General features: G+C 41.0%; 2 protein-coding genes across 4 annotated transcripts in view; one reads left to right on the forward strand and one right to left on the reverse strand.

Moving 5' to 3' along the window:
• Nucleotides 1-14,136, forward strand: part of NAPEPLD (N-acyl phosphatidylethanolamine phospholipase D) — a 92,875-nt gene that overhangs the window by 17,474 nt on the left and 61,265 nt on the right. The window lies entirely within an intron of this gene.
• The window catches only part of ARMC10 (armadillo repeat containing 10), a 137,209-nt gene that overhangs the window by 909 nt on the left and 122,164 nt on the right, over nt 1-14,136 (reverse strand). The window contains exon 9 of one of the 3 annotated variants that reach the window (XM_086397067.1): nt 10,317-10,796. The exons of 1 other annotated variant lie outside the window; for it this stretch is intronic. In XM_086397067.1, coding sequence (XP_086253193.1) covers nt 10,767-10,796 — 30 coding nt within the window. In that variant the 3' untranslated portion in view covers nt 10,317-10,766. Of the gene's footprint in view, nt 1-10,316; nt 10,797-12,506; nt 12,605-14,136 lie in introns of those variants that run through there. One more of the 3 variants, XM_086397065.1, reaches the window with a different exon arrangement.

A 14,136-nucleotide genomic window follows, 5' to 3' on the forward strand; every position in this document is an offset into this window, starting at 1 on the left:
CCTTGGAGTAGGAAATGGCACCCCACTTCAGTATTCTTGCCTGAAACATTTCACTGGCAGAGGAGCCCAGTGGGCTGTAGTCCATGGTATTAAAAACCAAAGACATCACTTTGCTGACAAAGGTCCATGTAAGTCAAAGCTGTGATTTTTTTCCAGTAATCATGTACAGATGTAAGAGTTGGACCATAAAAAAGGCTAAGTGCCAAAGAATTGATGCTTTTGAATTGTGGTTCTGGAGAAGATTCTTAAGAACCCCTTGGACTGCAAGGAGATCAAACCAGTCAGTCCTAAAGGAAATCAACCCTGAATATTCATTGGAAGGATTGATGCTGAAGCTGATGCTCCAGTACTTTGGCCATCTGATGTGAAGAGCCAACTCAGTCAAAAAGAACCTGATGCTGGGAAAGATTGAAGGCAAAAAGAGAAGAGGACGACAGAGGATGAGATGGTTATATAACATCACCGACTCTATGGACATGAATTTGAGCAAACTCCAGGAGATAGTGAAAGACAGGGAAGCCTGGTGTGCTGCAGTCCATGAGGTCACAAAGAGTTGGACATGAGTTAGCGACTGAAAAACAAATTGGGACATTAAATTCAACTTAGTGTTCATTCTGTATCAGTCTGTTTTTTTCTTAATATTACATATATTAACTTATCTCAATTACACAGTAATTCATATAGCAACTTATTATAAAAATAGTAAATTTCTCAGTAAATATTTATTTAGTCATTCATTGACTAACTTTTTGGGTGCCTACTCTGCTCTGGGCACCATGCTAGGCTTTGGGGATCCATTGCTGACACGGAGCCTGTTCTCATGGAGTTCACACTCTCGTCAGCGAGACAGATGTCAAATAAATGGTCAAATGCACCAGTGCAAAACTGGGATTGTGACATGCTAAGGAGAGGCGCACAATGCCGTGTACGTACTCAGTGGATGGGAACGTGTCCTATTCCGGGAAGTCAGGAAAGACTCCTATGAGAAAACTCCTTTGAGCTGAGGAAGGAGAAAATGTGTTGTGGATGGTGATGCAGGCAGAGGGCCCAGCGGGGACTGCTGGGAGGTGGAGGCGTAGGAGTCTTAGCACCTGTGGAAACCTGTGATACTTTAAGAGTGAGGTTTGCAGAGTCCGGTGAGACAGGTAAGGAGCTTGTCTTCATTCTAAGAGGTAGAAGGCCAAAATTTGTGTTTTACAAGGAAACTCTTGCTACTGTCTGTGAAAAATGGATCAAAGCATGCCAGAGAGGGTGCTGGTAGACCAGCAAAATAACTCACAATAGTCCATGGAAGAGTCATCTAGTCCAGAAGAGGCTAATTTTAAACTGTCGGTTCAGGAAGTTATATCTGAGCTGTCTTCCATCCCAGCTTGTTTAGGCACTGCTGTTTTTCTTTATTTTCCTCTTTATTCAGGCTTTTTCCCTTTAGTCACTGATGCTCAGTTTAGTTGATCAAATGCATTAAGAAATAAACGAATTGACAAAAGGTTAGTTTCTATGGCATCATTTTGCTTGTGAGAGAAAATGGCTAAGTTTGGAGCAGCGCCATATAAAAGAGCTATTAAATGTTACTGATGCATTGTTTAATATTGCTCTTGCTTCTTAAATCACAAAATGCATCTGGTGATATCTGAAATTTGTTTCTTGAAATGTAACATGTGAAAAGCAGTCCTGTGAGTCCACTGGGATTATGAGTAGCTTCTGCTTTCTTTGTGTAGTGTGTTGGGTAAGAACACACACTCCAGACAGGCTGCCTCATTTGAATCCACTTTTGCTTACTTCACCAGCTTACCTTACAGCACCGTTGGGAGAATTAAATAGGTTAAGCCACTTAGTACAGAAGCCGGCACGTAAGTGCTCTCAGGAAGTGGTCATTACTGTCATTATTTTTCCCCCAAGTGTTATTTCCTAATAAACACATATTATTATATGCAGAGCTATTTTTAAACATAATGATATGCTTTATTTTTATGATGATTTTCAAAATCAATAATATTAACTTTAGTAATTGTGGTAAATAGGCTCTTGGTGTGGGATTTTATGCGTTTTTTAAACTTTTTATTTTGTATTGAAGTATAGCTGATTAACAAACAATGTTGTGATAGTTTCTGGTGAATAACAGCGAAAGGACTCGGCCATACATATATGTGTATCCGTTCTCCTTCAATCTCCCCTCCCTTCCAAGCCAGCGCATAACATTGAGCAGAGTTCCATGTGCTATACAGTAGGTCCTTGTTGGTCATCCATTTTAAATATAGCTATGTGTCCAAGTTTATCCCAAACTCCCTAATTATCCCTTTCCACTCTTCTTCCCCCATGGCAACCGTAAGTTCATCCTGTAACTCTGTGAGTCAAACAGAGTTATTTTAAAACTGGCAAATATGATAGCATAAAAATGTTAGCAATGTTTATCTCTAGATGCTGTGGTGAATGGTGATTTTATCTGCTTTTTTTGTATTTCACTGTATTTTCTTAGTTTCTAAAGCGAGTATGCATTGTTTTGTCATCTAAAATGCTCTTTTTAATTGTCTTCTTTATAACTTAGATTAATGCCAACAGACAGATAGAAGCATTAGAGAAACAGTTCTTCAGAACAACACACTGTTGCTTGAGGTTTGTCCAGGTGCCTCATCAGGTTCAAGGTGATTGAGCCCAGTGACCTGCTGGTCCAAATTGGGCACACCTAGGAGACAGTGTTGGCAAAATAGTACCTGCTATGCTTGCTTCTTAATACTTTTAAGCTCCCAAATACAGTCAACAACCAACTGACAGCTGTGTTGTATAAGAATTGGTGATACTACAGCACTAATCTACTATCTACACTGAAGCTCAGTCCCAGTAAATATTAATGCTAGGAGCAGCTGAACTCTGCAGTTCTTTAATATATGAACATCAGATTAAAGCTCCAGAGATGCAGTGACCTGCCTGCATCCCCAGAGTACTTTAATCCTCATATTTGCAGTCTCCATGACCATTTTCAAGGTCAAAAGGTCAAGGACTTAACCAGATTTTATGCACCTCAGTGTGCCCCTCAGTATGATGGTTCTACTACCCTGATCTGTCTTCCAGTACGAATAGGCAGGAGACATAAACAGAATTCGGGAATTAGACCTCATAGCTGGGTTGGGACAGGTATTTAGAGAAAAGATACTAGGAGAAAGGTGTATTCCAGAAAGTGGGACACACTGCCCAAGCCAGGTGAGGGGGGATTTAGCTCCTAGTAACTGGAATCCCCCAACTGATGAGGGCCAAGGCCTGGAACGACAGAACAGGTAACACTTGGAACTCCAAGCAGTGGGATCAGGGAGGCTTGTTAGCTCGTGGTAGAACCATGTTATTGGACTGGCCTCATGAGCAGGAATCTTGTCCTTGATCCTCCTGGTGGAGGAAGGATTATGAGGGCTGGGAAGTTTGACAGGAGGGTCCCAAAGAGGGAGACTTGATAATGGATGGAGCACCAAGGCGCAGGCCCGTGGGAACATGGCAGGGGGCCAGATCTCAAAGCAAAAGCAGGAGGGCAAGAAAGTCAGCAGTGGAGATGGGTGGACATTGCAGTCAGGATTAGCCTGCACACGGGCCCAGAGCTGGGCCACCCTTGGTGGAGTGGAGGCTGGAGTGGGTGTGAGTGGTATCGCAGTATGGGGGAGCAGGAATGAAGCGGTCGGTGGACTAACCTGATATTAATAAAGATAGCAACTGCTCGATGAGCACCTACTGTGTGTCAGTCACTGTGCCAGGGCTTTGCATACATTCTTACTCAAAACACCCCCGTGAGGAAGGTGTAATTATCTCTGTTTGATAAATGAGGAAACTGGGGCTTAGAGGATGAGCAATAGCCCAAGGTCATAGAGTTACAAAAAAGCAATCCAAAATGTGTGTGACTTCTAATCCAGGATCTTTCTACTCCCGGAACACATTTACTCTTCACTGTATCTGAGCACAGGTGACTCCAGTTTTTCTGTTCTTGGGGGTAACATCATACTTGCAACCTATGATTTATGTTAAAACAGTAAAATTTCTATTCGTGGGAAAGTCAAGAGTGGAGCTGGTAGTCTCAATAACATATATTTGTATTTCCATATTTTAATAAGTGAACTCTGTCCTTAACTTTCAGAAAACATAAATATTCCTTGTAGTAGCTTGAGAATTTTTTTCTGGCCATTTTGCTAATTCTGGAAACCCTGAAAATAAAGATTAGCTGATAGCCATTGGAACCCTTTTTATACAAAACTAGAGAAGTTTTTTAAAGATTAGACACTGCAAGTTGAAGGAAATTGTCAATAGGAACAGGAATTCTGGCGGAAGAGTTTGAGGTCACGGGTTTTGGAAAGGACTTTTGAGTCCCAGTCCCCTACCCACTCTTCTGTAGCAAAACTAGCAGTATCACTGCCGTCTCCACTAATCAAACAGCACATAAATGAGAGCTGGCTGCATCTTTGTCTTTTACAATTCCAAATTCCAGTATTTCAGTTTAAAAATTGAATCATGACCTCACCATGACCATATTTTAGAGTCATTGGAGGAAAGCAAGCAAGGAGGGGTAAGAATGAGCCAGGTAGTAAGATTCTCAGGCACAAACCTGTGGTCCCACAAAACCAGACTTACTGACCCCACGCAATGAGGGAGACCATTAAAGACAGGGAGGAGGAAAGCATTTTGTAAAGCTTAGGTTCCTTCTGAAGGATTCCGAGAAGGGCATAAGGGAAACAGGCACAGCTCCTGTACTGAATGCTGTTTCTGCTGTGGGCTTAAGAGAAGCGGGTACTGCCAGGAATGGAGGGTGGTTAGCAACTAGGAATCCCCAGTAAGAGATGAGAATAATAAGATGGGTTGAGGCATCCTTGAAAGGAAAGAAGCAGTCATTCAAAGAGAAGGGTTGTGGCATTTTACAGACTGGGGAGAACAATGGTTTCTGTTAACTCTGCAGCTGGCTCTCTGTTCCTCCTCCCCGGCTGATTGACAGCAGGGCTGCTTTTTTTTTTCTTTTTCAGTCCAAGATGTATTTTTTCATCTTTTTGTTCCAAATAGGATTTTCCTCTTTCAAAAGGGTGGAGGGAGAACAGGGGGAGGAAAGTTGATTGATCCCCTTGCTCTTCCAGCTGACCTTCCTGCACTGTGATCTGGACCTTTCGGATTTTTCTATTATCACTGACGGCTGGGGCCTTCAGCCTCTCTCTATGAAGCTATGTTCGTATCATAACCTGGATGAAACACTGAAAAACATGCTTATAAGATTCTAAGTGACAGAAATTTCTGGATGAATGGACTGAGCAACACAATACGCTAAGTGCCCTCCAGGCCCAAACACCTTGAGTAAGGCATCTCCAGGCAGTATCTGTGAGTTACCATGTTCTGCTCTTTGTTTAAACCAGATCATGCTCCCTACCCTCAACACACACTCCATATTTAAAACTCCTAAGTGGCTCCTAAATGATCTGGCCTCTATCTGCCTTTCTGATTTTATCTTCTCCATCTCTTCCCCTTTCTCCCAGTAGTCCAACTACATTGGCCTTCTTTCTGCTGCTCCTGAACACTAACCTCATTCCAGTACTCAAGCCTTTGCTAGACTTAGCTGGAATGTGTGGTAATATGCTTACAGAGATTTTTTTTTTTTTTTTAACAGAGATTTTGGACAAGAGTAACTCCTCATCATTTAAGTCTCAGCTTAAATTTCATCTTTTCAAAGATACCTTTCCAGTCACTTCTGTCTAATCCCTCCCCCCAGCCCTGTCTCTCTCATTACCTCTTTAAATATATGAATGTATATAGCAAAAGAGAAACAGGCTCACAGGTATAGAAAATAAACTAGGAGATACCAGTGGGGAGAGGGGAGGGGCAAGCTAGGGGTACGGGATTGATACAAACCACTATGTATCAACCAGATATAACAAGGACATATTTTACAGCACAGGAAATTATAGCCATTATTTGGTAATAACTTTTAATGGAGTATAATCTATAAAAAATACTGAATCACTATGCTGTATACCTGAAACTAATATACTATTATAAATTAACTGTTTTTTTTTTTTTCCCTAAGAATTGAAATGGAGAGAAGAACTCTCCAAAGACACAACTCTCCAACTCTTATGGGTCTTGCTTCCATGTCTTATTAGTCTTGTGCCTTCAGAAAAGTTAATTAGCCTCTAAAACTCTCAGCTCCCTCCTCTAAAAAATAAAGAGTAAAATAATGCTTAGTGCCTGAGTTTGTTATGAGGACTAAAAGCTTTGTAAAGCCCTTAGCATAGTGTCTGGTATGTGGAAAATGTACAGTAAGTGGTGCCCCAAAATAATAAGCTGAATCTCAAATGTTAAAACTCTAAACCGACACAAGAATATGGAATAATACAGCAAAGGAACATACAGAGATGACTACATCATAAAGAGAAATGCATGATCAGAGACAAACAGTAAATTACTATCAGTCTATATATTGTGAAAATACGACACAGGTTTTCTAAAGTATGGAAATGATAACCTCATTTCCACTTTAAGGAGGTTTTCTGAGTAGATTTGTCGTTTTTACTTTGTTTCAAGAAAACGGAAGGCATATCCAGATCACTCAAGGAGCAGGGGGAGGGTATTTCTGATGCCTAAGAAAGAACCCTGAATGTAGACAGTTTTATGAGTGTTACTCAGAATGGTCTGTAAGGACAGAGTTGTTAACTAAGCTACCATAAAATTCTAGAATTGTGGCCTCTGCCTAGTGGCACACAAGGATGCAAAGCTGACAAATCACGTGTGGCTGCCTGCCATCCACCTCAGTTAAGAGGCTAATCAGCAGATTGCTGTGTGAGGCAGCTCATACTGTTGCTGCTGCTGCTGCTGCTGCTGCTGCTGCTGCTAACTCCACTTAAAACTGGCTTTGAAGCAAGGTCAAGAGAAATGCTAGATTGCATGTACAATGAGTATCTGAGGACGGCCTTGAATTAAATCATCACACACATCAGCCTCATTTTTTTCTCCAGGGCTCTGGAAGTCTTGCAGAAACATAAATTTCCTGTCCTCTTGTACTTCCCTTCCATCCCCCCTCCAATTCCCACTCCTGCCCAGCCCCACGTGGATTCTTCAGAATTCAGTAAATCATAATCTATTTATTCAGTCCACAGACACAATAGAAGTGTCTGTTGTGTGCCAAGCACAGTAGTAGGTGCTAGAGGTATAAATATGAATCAAAGCAGAGTATCTGCATGTGAGTAGCCCACATCCTGGTTTGGGGAAACAGAAATGGAAACAAACTGTCACACTATAATTTGCTCCCTGCTTTAATAGTTCTCTGACAGCATGAAGGTGTATGTCAAAGCTGTATATTGTCACCCTGCATATTTAACTTAAATGCACAGTACATCATGTGAAATGCTGGGCTAGATGAAGCACAAACTGGAATCAAGATTGCCAAAAGAAATATCAATAACCTCAGGTACGCAGATGACACCACCCTTATGTCAGAAAGCAAAGAAGAACTAAAGAGCTTTTTGATGGAAGTGAAAGAGGAGAGTGAAAAAGCTGGCTTAAAACTCAGCATTCAAAAAACAAAGATCATGGCATCTGGTCCCATCACTTCATGACAAATAAATGGGGAAACAATAGAAACAGTGACAGACTTTATTTTGGGGGGACTGCAGATAGTGATTGCAGCCATGAAATTAAAAGATGCTTGCTCCTTGGAAGAAAAGCTATGACCAACCTAGACAGCATATTAAAAGCAGAAACATTACTTTGCCAACAAAGGTCCATCTAGCCAAAGCTATGGTTTTTCCAGTAGTCATGATGTGAGAGAAAAGCTGAGCACTGAAGAATTGATGCTTTTGAACTGTGGTGTTGGAGAAGACTCTTGAGAGTCCCTTGGACTGCAAGGAGATCCAACCAGTCCATCCTAAAGGAGATCAGTCCTGAATATTCATTGGAAGGACTGATGTTGAGCCTGAAACTCCAATACTTTGGCCACCTGGTGTGAAGAACTGACTCATTGGAAAAGACCCTGATGCTGGGAAAGACTGAAGGCAGGAGGAGAAGGGGATGACAGAGGATGAAATGGTTGGATGGCATCACTGACTTGATGGACATGAGTTTGAGTAAGCTCCGGGAGTTGGTGCAGTCCATAGGGTCGCAAAGACTCAGATATGATTGAGCAACTGAAATGAACTGAACTGAACTGACGGCATGAAGGTAGAGTTGGCCATTCTGCTTTGAGAAGGTGGGAAAGCTCCTCAAAGATGGTGATTCTTGATTTGAGTGTTGCGAGATGATCCTGAGTGCTTAAGGGTGAAGCCAGGGAAGATCATTCTAAGCAGAAGAAGCAGCGTGTACACAAGTGCAGATAAGTGTGTGGTTGACATGCAGGCTCTTGGTGGACAGGGGAGGCCGAAAAGGTTAGCTGAAGAGTGACTGTCACAACAGGAACATGTGAATGTGAAATTCAAAGTTAAACCATGTTTTGCTTCAGCTCTGAATTTTGGAATTAGAAGGGATCTTAGGGATTATGTAAATTAACCTCATAGAGGCTCAGGGTACTTAATGACTTAATGGTACTTAATGACACAGTAGGACCAGAAGCAATCTGCTGGGAGGAGAAAATATTTTCCCCTTCCCCTCTTAATTCTTTTGGCTGGTTGAATAATTAAAATGACATAAGACAGACAAACAGCTGAAAAAAATTTAATTACGAATGTACTGTGCTTAGCTGCTCAGTCATGTCTGACTCTTTGCAACCCCATGGACTATAGCCAGGCTCCTCTGTCCATGGGGATTCTCCAGGCAAGAATACTGGAGTGAGTTGCCATTTCCTTCACCAGGGATCTTCCCAACCCAGGAATTGAACCTAGGTCTTCTGCATTGCAGATGGATTCTTTACCATCTGAACCGCAGAGAAGCCCATGATGTACAGGGAATCCAAATAAATACAGGAGATTCCAGAGAGTAAAATGAGGTCATCCTACACCAAGGAGATGAGAGTAGAAGTCTGGGACTTGAAAAATAAGTAAATTCGTAGGAAGAATGAAGAGAGCAGAGGTTTAGTAAATACATATTTGCTGGGACAAACAAACAATGGGACACAGAGGAGAATTTTAACAGGCTTTTCTAGGTTCCTTCCCGTCTACCACACCTAGTTCATATTATACTATAGATCAGCGGTCCCCAAACTTTTTGGCACTGGGGAATGGTTTTGTGCAAGACAACTTTTCCTCGGACTGGGAAAGGGTGGGTGGTTTTGGGATGATTCAAGAGCATTATATTTATTGTGCACTTTAATTTAATGCTGCTGCTGATTTGAAAGGAGGTACTGGTTCTTAGCTCAGAGGTTGGAGACGCCTGCTATAGATAACTCTGGTGATAGTTCATTTTTCTGGAATAGGCCTTCTGTCTAAATTCTTTTAGGCAGGTAAAGTGAGAGTTGATAAGAAAAACTTCCCAAGCCTTGCGTTTCTTGCTCATGTCAAGAAACACATTTTAGGTTTGTCAATTCTGCTTCCTTACCGATCTCTCCCACCCAAGGTCTGCTCCTTTCTCTGAATCCTGCAACCATGACTCCTGGCATCAACCTGGAATACTGGTCCTACAAAGCCTGGAAATTGGGTCTCTCAGAGCTCAACTTGGAAGTCAAAGTATAGAGTTTAGACGTATGTGCCCATTCATTAACTATGCTAATTGACAAATATTTTATATACATTGTTATCACACTTCAAAGACTGTTTAGAGGAGAATATATTGGTTTCCCATTGCTACTGTAACAAAGTACCATAAATTTGGTGGTTTATACATGTTTATGTATCTTCTTACAGTTCTGAAGCCAAAAGCCATAGTCGTTTTCACTGAGCTAAAGTCATGGTGTCAGCAAGGCTGGTTTCTTCCAGAGGCTGCCCACCTTCCTTGGCGGTGGCTGCATCACACGGGTCCCCACTGCTGGCACCACAGGGCTGCTTCTCTTTGACCTGCTCGCTGCCTCCTTCTAAGGTCCCTTGTGATTACACGTAGGGTCCACGAGGATAATCCAGGCTGATCTCCCCGTCTTAAGATCCTTAATCACATGTGTAAATCTTTTTGCCACATAAGGTAATATTCACAGGCTCTGGGGCTTACGGGGTGAATATTTTCAGGGGAAGAGAGGATTCTTTAGTGTAACACAGGGAGCCATATTCTTTGTTCTTGAATTGGAAGCAGTTGACACACAGCTGTTGTTGGCTGAGGACTTGGGAATTTGGGGAGGAGGACTGGACAAGAAACCCTCACTAGTCCTCAATCTCTGAAAAATCAGGTAACCCGAGGTGTTTGTTGGGAAGAAGGCAAGAAATCTTTTCTCTCTCTGCCATAATAAATGTCATCCAAGTTGAATTAACATTGTATTGTTTCTTTGGGCAGCGAACTGAATATAAAAAGAAGTTATATTAATACAACAAGTCAATAGGGAAGTGTCTATTTTAAGGTCCAGCCATCATAAGATAAAATGTTTAGTTAGCTAGAGTGAAGAGGATAAATAAGATTTAATGTCTTCAACATTAGCAGTCAGTTTTTGCTGTTTAGAGTTTGAAAAGTATCTGATTCTTTATTCTAAATTCCAATCTTTGGTTTTAACTGTGTAATTCAGCTGCATGGAAACCCAAAATAATGTTAGCAGAAAAGCATGAGAACAAAGAAGGCTGATTTTTTCTCAGGCAGTGTGCCCAGATGAAGACTTCCCTCACATCATATTCTTTCAACCACTTAGGTGTAGGAGGAGTCCTCTCTCATTGGAGATAATCAAAGTGGGTCTTCCCATATTCTTCTGGTTATTTTGTCAGTGGATTCAACCTGACAAGCTAATAACATAAGGATTAAACACTAAAGTGTATAGTCAACATGAGCAGTGTTTTAAGTTAAAACTTATGTTTTAAAAGTTAAATGAAAACTAAAATCAAATAGAAAAGTCTAAAAAAACCCTTGAAGTCTAATAATTTTTCTTAATCACAAAATACATATGTATTGGTTACTTTAAGTTTCCTCTTTCACCGTTGATGGTTTTATATATTTATATATATATATATATATAAAGTTTCATGATTGAAAAATAGCCTAACACAGAAGTCAGCAACCTTTTTTGGTAAAAGGTTAGATATTTTAGGCTTTGTGGGTCATGTCTCTGTGGCAACTACCCACTTCCGCCCTTGTATTGCAAAAGTAGTCAGATGATATATAAATGAATTAATATGACTTTATATAAATAAAACTTTTATGGACCCTGAAATTTGATTTTTACAGAATTTTCAGGTATCATAAAGTATTATTTTTTGAATTTCCTCTCAATCATGCATGTAAAACTGTAAAAAAAAAATCATTCTTAGCTCACAGGCCATATAAAAACTATAAAACTGAAGAAAACTGAAGAAAAGGATGACATTGGACTGGCAGTGATTTCTTAGATATGACATTAAAAGCACAGGTAATAAAAGTAAGAATAGACAAATGGGACTATACCAAACTTAAACTTTTGTGCATCAAGGACACAATTAATAAAGTGAAAAGAACCTATGGAATAGAAGAAAACATTTGCAAAAAATATTTCTGACAAGCGGTTAATATCCAGAGTATATAAAGAATTCTACAACTCAACAACAGAAATCACTCAATTTAAAAATGGGCAAAGGAGTTCAAATGGAAATTTCTCCAAGATGGTATATATTAATAAACGGCCAACAAATGTACAAAAAGATGTTCAACATCCCTAATCATCAGAGAAATGCAGATCAAAATCACAACAAAATATCACCTCATACCCTACTATCAATAAAACGTGGCTACTATCAATAAAACAGAAATGACAAGTGATGAAGATATGGAGATATTGAAACACTTGTGTACTATTGGTGGAACTGTAAAATGATGTAGTCACTATGGAAAGTATAAAAAAGTTAATAAACCTCAATTAAATAGAGTTGGGAGACCAGAAGGGGAAGCTGTCACACCGTACGATGATAGCAGAGCCCAATGGAAAGGAGAAAGACTCTTCTTTCCTGGCAAGGATTCAGCCAATGGGAAGTCATGAACTCTTTGTTTCCTGAGCCCTCCCAACTCCCTTTCCTCCTCCATGAAAGGATGCTCCTTCCATTGCTCTCTTGGGACTTGCACATGGCTCACCATGGTTGCAGACCTTGGATTGCAATTCTCTGCTGACCCCAAATAAACCCATCTTTTCTGGAGAAATATCTGACAGTCTTATCTGTAGGGGCAGCCCAAATGTCCATTGATGGATGAATGGATAAATAAAATATGGCAAATACATACAATGGAATACTATTCAGCCTTAAAAAGGAAGAAAACCTTGTCACATGCTATAACATGGCTGAACCTTGAGAAAATCACACTAAGAGAAGACATGGGACTTCCCTGGAGGTCCAGTGTTGACACTTAGCCTTCCAGTGCAGGGGTTGGGGATTCAATACCCACGTGCCTCATGGCCAAAAACCAAAACATAAAACAAATAATATTGTAACAAATTCAATAGACTTAAAAAAAAAAAAAGAAGGCAGTCATAAAGAGACAAATATTGGATAATTCTATTTGTTTATGTGTTGCTGAAGGGAGCATGGATGATTCCATTTGGATGAGGTTTTTGAATAGTCAAATCCACCTAAACAGAAAATAGAATGGTGGTTACCAAGGCCTGGGAGTTGGGAGGGAAAGAGAGTATTGTTTAATGAGTATAGAATTTTAGATTTGCACAATGAAAACATCCTAGAGATCTGTTTGCCATCAATGTGAACATACTTAATGCTACTGAACTATACCTTTAAGAATTTCCACCTTAACCATTTTAGTTATGTGTTTTTTACTGCAATACAAAAAATGAAAAAGTATTACTATAATGTAAAATTTGAGGATTTTATATTCTGAGAACTAGTTTGAATCAGAACCAAAACAAACTAGGGGGCAGGTTAGATCTGGTCCTCAGGTCAACTTTGGTTGATCATTGGCTTAATGCAATCCAACTTACCCTGTAATCAGCATGCAGTCTTCACATATTTAACCCGCCCCCCACAATCTTTTTTATTAGAGTCATTGAATGTTACAACTGTAAGTGGCCATAAGAACTTGGTCATTTTGGAGGGTAGGAGTGGGGGCCTGGTGATGTGTATTTTCCAAGGTCAAAGAGGTAGTTAATGGCAGATTTAGACGTTAGCTGCCTCATTGCTATTTGGAGTTATCTATAACAAAGGTCCATCTAGTCAAGGCTATGGTTTTTCCAGTAGTCATGTATGGATGTGAGAGTTGGACTGTGAAGAAAGCTGAGCATCAAAGAATTGATGCTTTTGAACTATGGTGTTGGAGAAGACTCTTGAGAGTCCCTTGGACTGCAAGGAGGTCCAACCAGTCCATTCTGAGGGAGATCAGTCCTGGACGTTCTTTGAAAGGAATGATGCTAAAGCTGAAACTCCAGTACTTTGGCCACCTCATGGGAAGAGTTGACTCATTGGAAAAGACTCTGATGCTGGGAGGGATTGGGGGCAGGAGGAGAAGGGGATGGCAGAGGATGAGATGGCTGGATGGCATCACCGACTCGATGGACATGAGTTTGAGTGAACTCCGGGAGTTGGTGATGGACAGGGAGGCCTGGTGTGCTGCAATTCATAGGGTTGCAAAGAGTCAGACACGACTGAGCGACTGAACTGAACTGAAGTGATAGATTCTTAATGTTCATGTAAACAACTTTTGATTTAACGGGAGGTGAATGCAGTAGTTAATTCCACAGGTGCTGCTATAAATACACATTGAATTAAACTCCCCTAGTAAGTTACACGACTGAGCGACTTCACTTTCACTTTTCACCTTCATGCATTGGAGAAGGAAATGGCAACCCACTCCAGTGTTCTTGCCTGGAGAATCCCAGGGACGAGGCAGGCCGGTGGGCTGCCGTCTATGGGGTCGCACAGAGTCGGACACGACTGAAGCGACTTAGCAGCAGCACCAGCAGCAGTAAGTAGTCAGGGAGAAGGCAATGGCACCCCACTCCAGTACTCTGGCCTGGAAAATCCCATGGACAAGGAGCCTGGTAGGCTGCAGTCCACCGGGTTTCAAAGAGTCAGACACGACTGAGTGACTTCACTTTCACTTTTCCCTTTCACACATTGGAGAAGGAAATGGCGGCCCACTCCAGTGTTCTTG

Source organism: Bos grunniens, chromosome 4 (genome assembly GCF_055505025.1).
Source record: "Bos grunniens cultivar Pamir isolate PY7600 chromosome 4, Bosgru_T2T1.0, whole genome shotgun sequence".
Taxonomy (NCBI): Eukaryota; Metazoa; Chordata; class Mammalia; order Artiodactyla; family Bovidae; genus Bos; species Bos grunniens.